Source organism: Neophocaena asiaeorientalis, unplaced genomic scaffold, assembly GCF_003031525.2.
Source record: "Neophocaena asiaeorientalis asiaeorientalis breed wild unplaced genomic scaffold, Neophocaena_asiaeorientalis_V1.1 scaffold1, whole genome shotgun sequence".
NCBI lineage: Eukaryota > Metazoa > Chordata > Mammalia > Artiodactyla > Phocoenidae > Neophocaena > Neophocaena asiaeorientalis.
Window position 1 is genome coordinate 967,100 of NW_020171981.1, and position 12,099 is coordinate 979,198.

The following is a 12,099-nucleotide window of genomic DNA, read 5'->3' on the forward strand; positions in this document are numbered from 1 at the left end:
CACCACCCCTACCAGGTCACCACGTTGGGTGTCCTTCCAGGTGTTGTAGTGCCTGTATGAATAGTCACACTTCTACACTTCATAGAAGTGTTGGGTAGGGCTGGGAGGGTGCCCACCCCCAGGAGAGTATGATGCAGGACAGTTAACCTTCAAGTATGACTTGTTAGGGCCTTGAGGGTCTGAGGTCCATAGGCTGCCCGGCCTCAAGGCTTCAGGGGCGTCTGCGTGGCCTCCCAGGCACCAGGCCGCCACCCTCTGCCACTCAAGCTGGAGCCAGCACTGACTTCCTTGTTTCCCTGGCAGCGATACCATCTGTGACCTAGGGGGTGTCAACGAGCTAGCGAACTACGGGGAGTACTCGGGAGCCCCCAGCGAGCAGCAGACCTATGACTACGCCAAGACGATCCTCTCCCTCATGACCCGCGAGAAGCACCCCGATGGTGAGACACGCGCTCCTTCCCCAGGACAGCCCAGCGTCCTCGGTGGGAACAGCTATGGCTGGGCTGTGAGGCACCAAGGTTTTCCTGGTCCTTTGCAACCTGGGGCTAGTTATTTAACTTCTGGACCTCAGTTTCCCTGACTGCACAATGGGCAGTGACAGGGTCTGTCAGACTGGGGGCTCCGAGGGGGCGAGGAATGGATGGATGTATACAGCCCTATGAGTAGGTGCAAGCGGGGAGGCGGTGGTGGCATGCTTTTGCTGACTGCTATAACGCGGTTTTTAGCGACTCACTTACACATTTATTGTCTGGGCTGTGTTATTCCCAGCTTTCCTATATCACCTGTCCTGTGTTTTGGGACCACACATACCAATTCCCCTTCCCTTGAGCCAGATAGAGATTCCCACCAGGGGTATCCAAAAACCAAGCTGGGTTTCTAGATGCCAGCTAGGAATGATGTAGAGATTCTGTGGGTTCGAGAATTCCCTGGCCGCCCAGTGGTTGGGACTCCGCACTCTCAATGCCAAGGGCCTGGGTTTGATCCCTGGTCAGGAAGTAGGATCCCACAAGCTGCACGACGCAGCCAGAAAAAGAAGTTGAGATTTTCTGGGCTTGGATCAGCCGCTTGCTTGGTGGCATAGGTTATGGAGAGTTGAGCTGATGACGCTGAACAGGCATCAGGAGAGACCAGCTTGCTCCTCCCGCCTCTGCACTGGTATCTCCTAACAGCTGGGGGACGCTCACTCAGGAGAGAGCACTCTCTCAGTTGGATTTCTGTGATGCCCAAGTCTACCTTTCTAACCTTTTTTTGACTTCTCTCGCTCCAAACCTAGGCAAGATCCTCATTATCGGAGGCAGCATCGCCAACTTCACCAATGTGGCCGCCACATTCAAGGTAACCAGCTGCAGGGGAATGTGGGTGGGTTGGGAGCAGGGAAGGGAAGTTTCTGTGCAAGTAGGTTTGAGACAGAAGCAGGTTCCCATGAGTTACCCAGTCCGGGGGAGGGGCTTTTGACCTAGGGATGCACAAGACACTGGGATGGATCTGGATCCGAACCTGTGTGTCTCTGGCCAAGCAGCCAACCCTCGCTGGGCCATAATTCTCCCATCTGAAGTGTGGGGAGAAGGGGAATTTCTGCCTTCCCCCCTTTCAGGACCAATTCTTCTAAAACTGGCTTGACTGATCTCATTTCCAACACTCCATTGTAAGACTCTGGGTTCTCTGCACCTCCTAGCGTTTCTGTTTCCCAATCATCTGCCCCTTCTCCAAAAGGTTGGCATGAGGAAGTGTCTGATGCCCTGGGGCTCCTGCTCTTCCAGCCAGAGGCCCGTCAGCCTGGGTCCCTGTGCACAAGTCAGGGGCGTGGGCCCCAGTTTAAAGAAAGTGTGACTGCTGGTCAAGAAGGATGACAGCTAACGTGTCTCGAGACTCCTCCCCTTCAAGGGGGCCGCCTCAGGAGGCCACTTATCTCATCCTGTCAGGTGCTCACTGAAGCCCTTCAAAAGAGTGTCTTCCATCTGGTAGTTCCACATAAGCTTTGAAAATAATGCATAGGGCTTCCCTGGTGGCGCAGTGGTTGAGAGTCCGCCTGCCGATGCAGCGGACGCGGGTTCGTGTCCCGGTCCAGGAAGATCCCACGTGCCGCGGAGCAACTAAGCCCGTGTGCTATGGCCGCTGAGCTTGCGTGTCCAGAGCCTGTGCTCTGCAACGGGAGAGGCCTGTGTACCGCAAAAAAAAAAAAAAAAAAAAAAAAAAAGAAAGAAAGAAAGAAAGAAAATAATGCATAAATAGATGTTAGTCTTGAAAGTCTGAGCTCTCGAGAAGGAGGGGACCAGGCCTCGCCAGTCCTGCCTAAAACAGGTCCCTAATTGGACCTGATTCAACAAACAAATCTGACACAGGTGAATCTCGACAGCTTTGTTTTAACTTCTGAGCAGCCTGTAATAAAGGCAGTGCTGTCGATAAGGGCGGTTATGTCTGGAGCAGGAACTGTGCGTAGAGCTTCCCGTGAAATGCCATGAGCGACAGAACTTAGACTCAGTAAACTTGCCCTCCATCTGGAGAGACAAAACTGGTCCACACCTGTACGTGCTCCCACGTTTCCAAAGTTGATACCCGTTGCAATGCTTTTCCCCCAAATCACTTGAAGAAGCTTTTGTAGGACTTTGACATTTAAGTAGACAATGTCCTGATCACCCTGACAACTCTTGCATAGGATCTCGGTATAGTTTCCCCCAAAATTGCAATAAGAGAACAAGAACGACTATAGATTGGGATAAGAGAGACCAGCAAAGCCCCACTGGCGTTGGAGGCCCAGCACCCCGCGCATCGAGGGGTGTCACCGCTAGCTGCCCCATGTTCTCACCTCAGCACCATTAACAGTGGTTGCTTGTACTAGGCCTTTGGGTCGCTTGTGTGTGCAACACGTGTAAAATTCTTGAGTGCCAGGGCCTGCCGTGCTTTGTGAGAAGCCGCCCTGTTTTTTTCGTTTTGTTTTGCTTCTGGCTGTGCCGCACGGCTTGTGGAATCTCAGTTCCTCGACCAGGGATTGAACCTGGGCCGCGGCAGTGAAGGCACTGAATCCTAACCACTGGACCACCAGGGAACTCCCAGCAGCCCTTGTAATCTACGCCCTGGGACATTTGTTTCCCATGGTTATAAACGCTTGCTTTATGGCTGCGTTCATTCTAGTCACATGTCTGTTGTCCCTTGGTGCTTCCAGGGCATCGTGAGAGCGATTCGAGATTACCAGGGCCCCCTGAAGGAGCACGAGGTCACGATCTTTGTCCGAAGAGGTGGCCCCAACTACCAGGAGGGCTTACGGGTGATGGGAGAAGTCGGTAAGATGGGGAACCTTTTCTGTCTCTCCCACCCTGAGTGTCACGCCTCCTTGGGATTCCTGCAAGAGTCAGTCTTCCAGTGCCTCCGTGCCCTCCCCTCCGCCTCTGGAGGTGCAGCTTGCTTCTGCTGCTGTTGTGTGCCCTCCTGACACAGAGCACCTGACCGAAACCTAAACCCAGAATGGGCAGGAAGGCATTTTCATTCAGCTGTTCACTTAACAAATAATTGTGGGAGGCCTGCTGTGTGCCGGGCCCTGTGCTGAACCCTGGGGTCACAGCCACGTGCGACAGATGACGGGCAGCAAGCCCTCGTGCAGTTGAGAACAGTGACTGCAGCGTCAGGCGGCATGAAGGAAGACGAGCACGGGGAAGGGGCGGGACATCTGTGCCTCTAGCATCTGTGGGAGGGGACAGGGCGGTTTTAAATGAGGCAATCGGAGAACGCTTGACCAGAAAGGTGGCATTTGAGCAGAGACCTGGAGGAAGGAGCAGTCAGTGGTGACTATCTGCCAAGGAAAGGGCAAGTCCCAAGGCCCTGGGGTAGGACCAGCTGGGAGGGCTGAGGGACTGGGGTCGGGAGAGCGAAGGCAGGGAGTCCGGGGATGGAGGCAGAGAGGCCGAGGGAGCAGATACGCGCGGGGCTAGAACAGGTCCCGTGGGCACTTGGCTGTGACCCTGGCAGCTGCTGGAGACTGAGCAGAGGAGTGACATCATTTGACTGAGGTTTGAGAAGGTTGTTTAGGCTGCTGGGTGGAGACAAGACCAGAGGGCAGCCAGGTCGAAGCAGGGGGACCACCTAGGAGGCTGCGGCAGCCTCTAGGGCAGAGTGGTGGCCTGGACTGGGGGGCGGAGGAGGGAGACAGTGGTAAGTGTCCAGGCCCCGACTGCTGGTGACCTGGATGGCGGGAGGGGTCTGGTAATTGATAGAACCGGAGGGAGTTGCCCCTCGCTGAGCTGAGGGCAGAGAGGATGTGGGTCCATTTTGGTTTCCTTTCTTCCTTCTGCATTTTGGGCGTCTCCTGCAGGCTCCTGAGACCTCAGACTCAGAGCCATCAAGAACTTGGGGACCATGTGACGTCAGTGAGGACTAAGACTGGGTCTCCCTGAGTTGACCTGATAGAACCAGCAGCTTTGGTCTTGAGTGCAGTGCAGCCCCGTTGCTAAGAGCAGTTATGTGTGGGGCGGGGGAGGGGGGTGAGGATATGAGACTCCTGCTCGGTGATCATGCCCTCTAACTGGAGAGACAGAACCTTTCCACCTTCCCATTTTCCCAAACCTGATATCCATGGCAAACACTAACCCACCTAGGTCACTTGAAGTGGTACCAAGTCCTAGTTTTCACCTGAAACTGTGGACCTGCCATGGACGTAACCCTCGGAACAGCACAGTGAATGTTACTCAGTCATGCCTGGGACGTTCAACTCACGGGACAATGAACAAGTAAACAGCGGCTGGAACAGGAGGCTGTTTGGTGGGGATCTACAGGCAGGGCGGTGTGGAGGGGAGCGACTGTCAAGGTCAGAGAAGGCCTTTCCCAAGAGGTGGCACTTGAGCTGAGCTGAGTGACAGCCAGGTGACAGCTCCATGCAGAGGAAGGAACAGGGCCAGAGCCCTGGGGAAAGGAGCCCGGCTGTTGAGGAACAGAGGCCGGGCCTGGGTGGCTGCAACGTGGTGGCCACGGGTGACAGATCTGGAGGGGGTCGGAGAGCCGGGGAACGTGAGGAGCGCAGGCTCTCATGCTGCCTGTGGTCACCGGAGTGTGTCTGTAAGGCTCTTTCTTGCTCTTATTGGCAGGTAACCTTTACAGAGTTTTGTTTGATGGTGAAGATAATGACCACCAACTTCTCCTGGGATAATTGGTCTTGCACAGAAAGCGCCGGACATCGGGCGGGCTCTAAAGGGGCCTTGCCAGAGTCATGTGGCCTTCCTTGCAAGGCACTTATTAGGAGACTTGAACCATGGATGCTTTTCCGTCCCTCACAGGGAAGACCACTGGGATCCCCATCCATGTGTTTGGCACTGAGACTCACATGACGGCCATTGTGGGCATGGCCCTGGGCCATCGGCCCATCCCCAATCAGCCGCCCACAGCGGCCCACACTGCAAACTTCCTCCTCAACGCCAGTGGGAGCACGTCGGTAGGTGCCAGTCTTCCTCTGCCGTAAAGCCTGCAGGGTCATCTTTGTCGCCCCTCATATCCCATCCCATCCTGGGCACGGTCCCCAGCTTTTTGGGGGCACTGGGGAGGTATGGGGAGAAGGTAGTATGTGGTTGGTTTCTGTATCTCTGCCAGTTTTTTCTGCCCTATCAAGGTAGTGTAATGGAAAGACCAGGGATTTTTAAATCAGACCTGAGTTCAAGGAAGGGACCTTGGTGGGTATCACCAAGAACCTCAGTTTGCTCACCTGTAGCTTGGGGACAATACTAATTCCTATCTCAGAGGCTTGTTAAATACTTTCGGAAGCAGCTTGTAGAGAACAGAACTGTGCATAGTTCTTGTTACCTGAGTTCTTTGGGGCCTTAGTGACCGGTAGCTTTTTTTCCAGCTGTTCCCTGCGATTGTTTCTCTCTCCTTGTCCCCCCAGACTCCAGCCCCCAGCAGGACGGCGTCTTTTTCTGAGTCCAGGGCTGATGAAGTGGCACCTGCAAAGAAGGCCAAGCCCGCCATGCCACTAGGTAACTCCCAGCAGTTTCAGGACCCTCCTCTCCCCCTTCCCTTCCTGGGCCCCGCTGGGCCAGCAGAGGTGGATGGAAAGCGGTTTGGGCTTTGCTTTTGGGCATGGTGCATGGGATGGGAACAGACACGAGGAAGTGGTGGCTGGAGCCATCCGCGTGGGCTCTCCTGGTGCTGAGGGCCCACGCTGCGCTTGGGTCACCCCACTCCCCATTGTCTTCCCCTCTGCCCCCTTCTGTGGGGTGTGTGAGCTGGGCAGGGAGGCTGCGGAGGAGACAGGGTTACAGAAATACCAGGTGGGGGCAGGGTCCCTCAGACTCTCCTCCTGAGTGGACGGCAGGAGCCCAAAGCTCAGAACGGCAGAGAACTCCCGCGCCCACGCCCCCAACCATCCTGGGGCTCTTACCAGGACATTCCCTTCCGGTGACACCACCGCAAGGGCGCACATTGTCTCCCAGGCCGTCTGTGCTTTGCCTGCTCGTCTATCCCTCCTGTGATTCATGAGAGACATGATCCCTGCCAGCCAGCCCTTGCGACCAGCGCTAGGTAACCTGTGTTAGTTACCGCTGGGCTGACATGGCCTGTGTGGCCTCTTCTTGGGACGGACGGAGCGTGCTTAAGGCATCTTGTGAAATAGCGACACTGGCTCCAGGCACTCAAGATTGGAAGCCGCTGCCCTGCAGTCCCCAAACCGGTAGCTTTGTCCACAGCACAGAATGACAGGTCCAGTCCCTCGGCCTAATCATCTCATTGTGCTTCATGGGGACAAAACAGGTCAAGAGGGTGGGACCGGGCCTGCTGTCCCTCTGGAGGGCCTGGGCCTTTGGTGCTCAGCACACCCTCCAAGCCTTGGTGCTTTTGCTCCTCTCTGTGCTCTGTGGTCCTTCTCCCCTTCTTGCCTCCACTCTGCTGATCGGGGGTCTCTCTTCTGTTGGCCTTGCTCCTGTCTGTTGTGAATAGACAAGAGACGGTGAGCGCAGCAGCCCTGCAAGGCTTGTCCATGGACCCCTCCCTGTTCCCACCCGCTCCCTCCAAAGCCTCCAGCCATCAGCGGGTCACTCAGTTGCCTTGGTCATTTTCTTTGACAGATTCAGTCCCAGGTCCAAGATCCCTGCAAGGTAGGATGCCCCCAGCTCCGCGTGTGGCTTGTTAGCGGGTTACAGTCTTACGGTGTGCTTTGTCTCCCCGTCCCCGGTGGGTTGCAGTGTTGTCTGGTATACTTTCTGTCCCTGCCTTGGTGTGGCCTGCCCCGAGTCCTAGTCTTCGCTCTCCTTTCTTTCCCACCCCTGCTTATTTCACACCCCCGCTTTCCTTGCCGGTGGGGCTGTGAGTCCATACGTGGGAGGGGGTGGAGAGCGCAGGACGGGCGAGAGCCAGGCCCACAGCCTTGGGCAGTGGGTGGAGGCGAGGAGGGAGGGTCCTCCTGGGAAGGAGGGAGCCATGGAAACTGAAGGGGGCGTGGCAGAGCCAGCGGGCCAGGAGGGGAGCCACTGACCACCTGATTTTCATCTACATCCCATGATGTCCTCGTTTTCTTTTCCCACCTCAGCCTCACCACCGCTGACTTCAGCCCAGACTCCCAGCACCAGGGACAAGTTTAGATTTCTCTGGGATTTGGGTGGAAGACAGAATGGAGAAGGAGAGAGAGAGACCCGGAAGGGTGTGCAGTAAATCTGGAGGAGGGACTGGGCTTTGTCTGGTGTGTGAGGTCACTGTTTAGCAGGGACATTTTCTGTGTGTGTTCACACAAACTTGTACACGTTCATCTGTTGACCGAGGTGAATAGGTGAATCAGTTCAAAGCGTCAGCGCCTTCATTTACCTTTTTGACATTGACAGCTGTGAGAGATCCCCCGCTCTGGGGAAGGGGAGTTTCTGGTGAAGGGGGGTTCCGTAATGATGACCTCTGACTCCTTGCTGAGAAGAGGAAAGGGGTAACTAGGCAAGGTCAAGTAGCCCTTCCTGCCTTACCTCTGGCTGCATCCGCTATTACCTAAGAGACCAGATCTGAGGCTGAGCCCTGCGCAGAAGGACAGAAGGAACGGGGGCAGACTCTCAGTGAGAGCTCTTGGCTGTGGAGGGTGGAGGTGGGGTTTAGTCTTACTGTCCTGGGCGGTGCTGAGACGTGGGAGAGGAAGGACGGCGGTGGATCAGGAAGGGAGGGTAGATTGGGCCAGGACAGCAGAGCCAGTGGAGGAGCCTGGTGGGGGCTTAGCCCCGGAGCACAGGTTCTCTCTGGGGCCTCCATCTGTGCTGCTGCTGGGCTGAGGATTGCCACCTTCAGCTTTGCCTTCTCTGTGCTCTGAGAGCTCCAGTTCTGCCCCCCGTTCGAGCTGGAAGTGCGGGTGGGTTCGTAGTGATTCCAGGCCTTGTCCTGATTTCTGTAGCCTCTCGGGTGGACAGATGGGTGTATGTGCTCTTGCGTGCATGCTGACTCTCGGGGATGTGGGCTCCCCGAGGATGGGGAGTGGTGGGGCCGTGCTGGCTTTATATCCCTCCTCAGTCGCACAGTTGAGCTGCATCTCAGCTTAGGACAGAATCCTGGCTCTGATGCTAGATGACCTACAATCTTCGTCATTTGGCAACTCTGGCCTTCAGTTTTCTGGGACTGGAAAGTGAGGGAACTGGATTAGGTGGCCTCCCTTGTTCTGTGATCTCATGTCTCATTGGAACCCAGATGGGTCCAGGGCACAATAAATCCCGGGTGTTTGCACCAGCAGGAGCCTTCTGTCATGAGAAGCTTATGGCTGTGATGGAAGAGGCAAGCCTGCATAGGGATGAGAATCTTTTTTTTTTTTTTTTTTTTTTGGGGGGATGAGAATCTTACATGCCTTGGGAAACTGGTCTCTTTTAGCCAAGCCTGTGCTAGTACAGTAGGTTAATTAATACCAATGCCCCTGAGCTCTCTGCGTTATTTTCCTTGGGGGAGCTGAGAACGTCCCCTGTGGGCTACTTTTCTCCAGCAGAAAGCAGGAGCGTCAGGTGACCTGCCTGTCTGGGGCGACAGCTCAGGAGGAATGCACTTCCACCAGCTCTTGTTGTTCCCCTCACCCCTTTCCTGATGCCCCTTTCTGCCCCTTTCCTGCCGGCCTGTCCAAGAGCATTGTTCTGAGCAGGAAAGAGCCACCTGGGAGGAGGCTGTGGGGAGAAGGTCAGGTGGAAGGTCAGTTAGGATCAGGCTACAGCAGACCTCTTCATTGGACCTACGCTGACCTAGAATCAAGAGGATTCAAATCCTGTCCCGAGCTGGCTTATGTCCAAATTCACAGGTGATGAGGATTGTTGGGGAGCTGTTTGAAGTCTTGTGGTAGACAACAGGGTCCTACTGTATAGCACAGGGAACTATATTCAGTGTCCTTTTATAAACCGTAGTGGAAAAGAATATATAGAAGTATAACTGAGCCACTTTGCTGTACAGCAGAAAATTAATACAACATTGTAAATCAACTATAATTTTAAAAAGTCCAAGGGACTTCCCTGGTGGTCCAGTGGTTAAGACTCCATGCTTCCTAAGTCAGAAAGAGAAAAACAAATATTGTATGTTAACGCATATATGTGGAACCTAGAAAAATGGTATAGATGAACCTGTTTGCAGGGCAGAAATAGAGACACAGATATAGAGAACAAACGTATGGACACCAACGGGGGAAAGCAGCGGGGGGGTGGTGGCGGGAAGAATTGGGAGATTGGGATTGACATGTATACACTAATATGTATAAAATAGATAACTAACAAGAACCTGCTGTATAACAAATAAATAAAATTAAAAATTAAAAAAAAAACGAAAAAACAAAAAGACTCTGTGCTTCCACTGCAGGGGCTACAGGTTCAGTCAATCCCTGGTTGGGGAACCAAGATCCCGCATGCCCACGCCCCCGAAAAAATATAGTTTAAAAACAAAAAAAACTTTCGGTCACCCAAATTGGGAGAGCTTAACATTTTTTTCTGGTGACTTTAAAAATAATTGATCAAGCCCTCATTTGCATATATATACCTTTCCTGTGAAGTTGAGCAGGTCCTGTAGGAATTCTGCTGTCTGTTCCCTGCTGAGCCCTTTGCCAGCCAGGCAGGTTCCCTCAGTTCATTTTGCGCTCTCTGCCACCTCTTTCCAGAAGAAATCTAGGCGCCTCCTCCCCCACGTCCTCAGAGTTCCGTCTTCTTGACATTCCTTTGCAGTTTTGACGCCTCGCCCTCGCGGGACGTGGGGCGTGGAGGGGTCTGGCAGGCAGCCCCCGGGGGGTGTGTTCTGGGTGTACTCGCTCTGTCTCTGCCCCCCAGGAAAGAGCGCCACCCTCTTCAGCCGCCATACCAAGGCCATCGTGTGGGGCATGCAGACCCGGGCCGTGCAGGGCATGCTGGACTTTGACTACGTCTGCTCCCGCGACGAGCCCTCGGTGGCTGCCATGGTCTACCCTTTCACGTGAGTTGCGCACGGCAGGGAGGCTGGACGCGGCCACCGAGCGGGATGTCCTCATCCCATCTCCTCCAGCAGCAGCACAGAGCTGGGCGAGCCCTGGATTGTCCCCTTTGCCCGAGAAGCATCTGCCCATCCCAGACGGGGCGGTCGATGTTCCTGGGGGATCTTTTTCCCCCACAGACTGAACTCTTTGAAGGCAGACCCTGCCTTTCCGCTTTCCGGGTGAAGCCCCTCCCGAGCCCTGGCAGGTTAAGAGTGTCCTGACCCCTCCTCTGCCTTCCTCACAGCGGGGACCACAAACAGAAGTTTTACTGGGGTCACAAGGAGATCCTGATCCCCGTCTTCAAGAACATGGCTGATGCCATGAAGAAACACCCGGAGGTGGATGTGCTGATCAGCTTTGCCTCCCTGCGCTCAGCCTATGACAGCACCATCGAGACCATGAATCACGCACAGGTAGCTCACTGCCCCCTGGGACGGGAGGCAGGGGCACCCTGAATGGCGTCCACTGCGACAAAGGCCTTGGGACTCGGGACTGGCCAGTGATTTGGGGGATGGTGGTTGGAGACCTGATCTTCAGGAGGCAAGGTGGTCACCAAGGGCTGGTGGGCTGCTTACCCGGGCTGGCAGAGAGTCCGGGGTCGTCTGCCTCCACCAGGTCCTCTCTGTGCTGAGACTGGCTTTCAAAACAGGATCAAAAGCACTTTTTTTACTTATTGTAAAATTGTTACGTATTTATTATAGAAAAGAATTAAATGCTGATAGTAAGAAGAAGAGGGTAAATACCTCAGGTCTCATTTCCCAGAAATATGGTTGCTGACGTTTGAGTACATCCTTATTCACACCTTTTTCTGGGTTTGAACAAATGGAATAACGCTGTATCTATTTTATAATCCTTCAGTGACTCTTTCCACATCAATACTTACCAGCAACATCATTTTTGCTTTTTCAAGTCTCATGATGAGCATATATCCTTAATTGTTTCCCCAGCGTAAATGTCTCGAGGTCAAACTGCTACATCAGAATGTGCAGATTTGAAAGCCTTTGATCCATCCTGCCCAGGGGCCCTCCAGAAAAGTCCAGAACTGGGGACGTAAACTCCCATCACTAGTTTGAGAACGCCTGTTTCTCTGTACCTTTGCCAACATTGAACGCTTGGACGTAAAGAACGTATATACTTGACAAAATGATAGGCATTCTATTTAATTTGCATATCTTTGATTATTAACTAAGATGAGCTTCGAAAATATGTATTGGCTATTTGCATTCTGTGACATGGCCTCGCCTCCTTTTTCTCTGTTGAGGTGTTTATCATTTTTGTTACTGATTTGTAAGAGCCCTTAGGGATTAAGATACTGAGTTTTCTGTTCAAAATTATTGTCTGATCCCAGACTGGCTTACTTCAGTTTATGACTGGAGTAAACTTGTTTTGATATCTCGATGAAGCAAAAAAGAAAACACACCTGCTGAAAATGAGTGGCTTTTCTAGTTTAGAACAGAGGTTGGTGAACTACAGTGCAAGGGCCAAACCCAGCCCCCTGCCTGTTGTAAATAAAGTTTTATTGGAACACAGCCATGCTCGCTCATTTTCATATTGTCCGTGGCTGCTTCTGTGCTGCAGAGGCAAAATTTAGTCGTTACCACAGAGACCACATGACCAACAGACCCCAAAACACTATCTGGTCCTTTATAGAAAGAGTTTGCCTTGGATATTTCCCACCCCCCCAC

The 12,099-nt window shown here is 53.6% G+C and overlaps 1 protein-coding gene across 3 annotated transcripts in view; it reads left to right on the plus strand.

Moving 5' to 3' along the window:
• The window catches only part of ACLY (ATP citrate lyase), a 42,338-nt gene that overhangs the window by 11,969 nt on the left and 18,270 nt on the right, over positions 1–12,099 (plus strand). For 2 of the 3 annotated variants that reach the window (XM_024742203.1, XM_024742213.1), the window contains exons 9-16: positions 304–440; positions 1,274–1,335; positions 3,164–3,281; positions 5,265–5,419; positions 5,867–5,957; positions 7,044–7,073; positions 10,233–10,374; positions 10,659–10,827. In XM_024742203.1, the coding sequence (XP_024597971.1) occupies positions 304–440; positions 1,274–1,335; positions 3,164–3,281; positions 5,265–5,419; positions 5,867–5,957; positions 7,044–7,073; positions 10,233–10,374; positions 10,659–10,827 (904 nt within the window). The remainder of the gene's footprint in view (positions 1–303; positions 441–1,273; positions 1,336–3,163; positions 3,282–5,264; positions 5,420–5,866; positions 5,958–7,043; positions 7,074–10,232; positions 10,375–10,658; positions 10,828–12,099) is intronic. The other variant, XM_024742222.1, reaches the window with a different exon arrangement.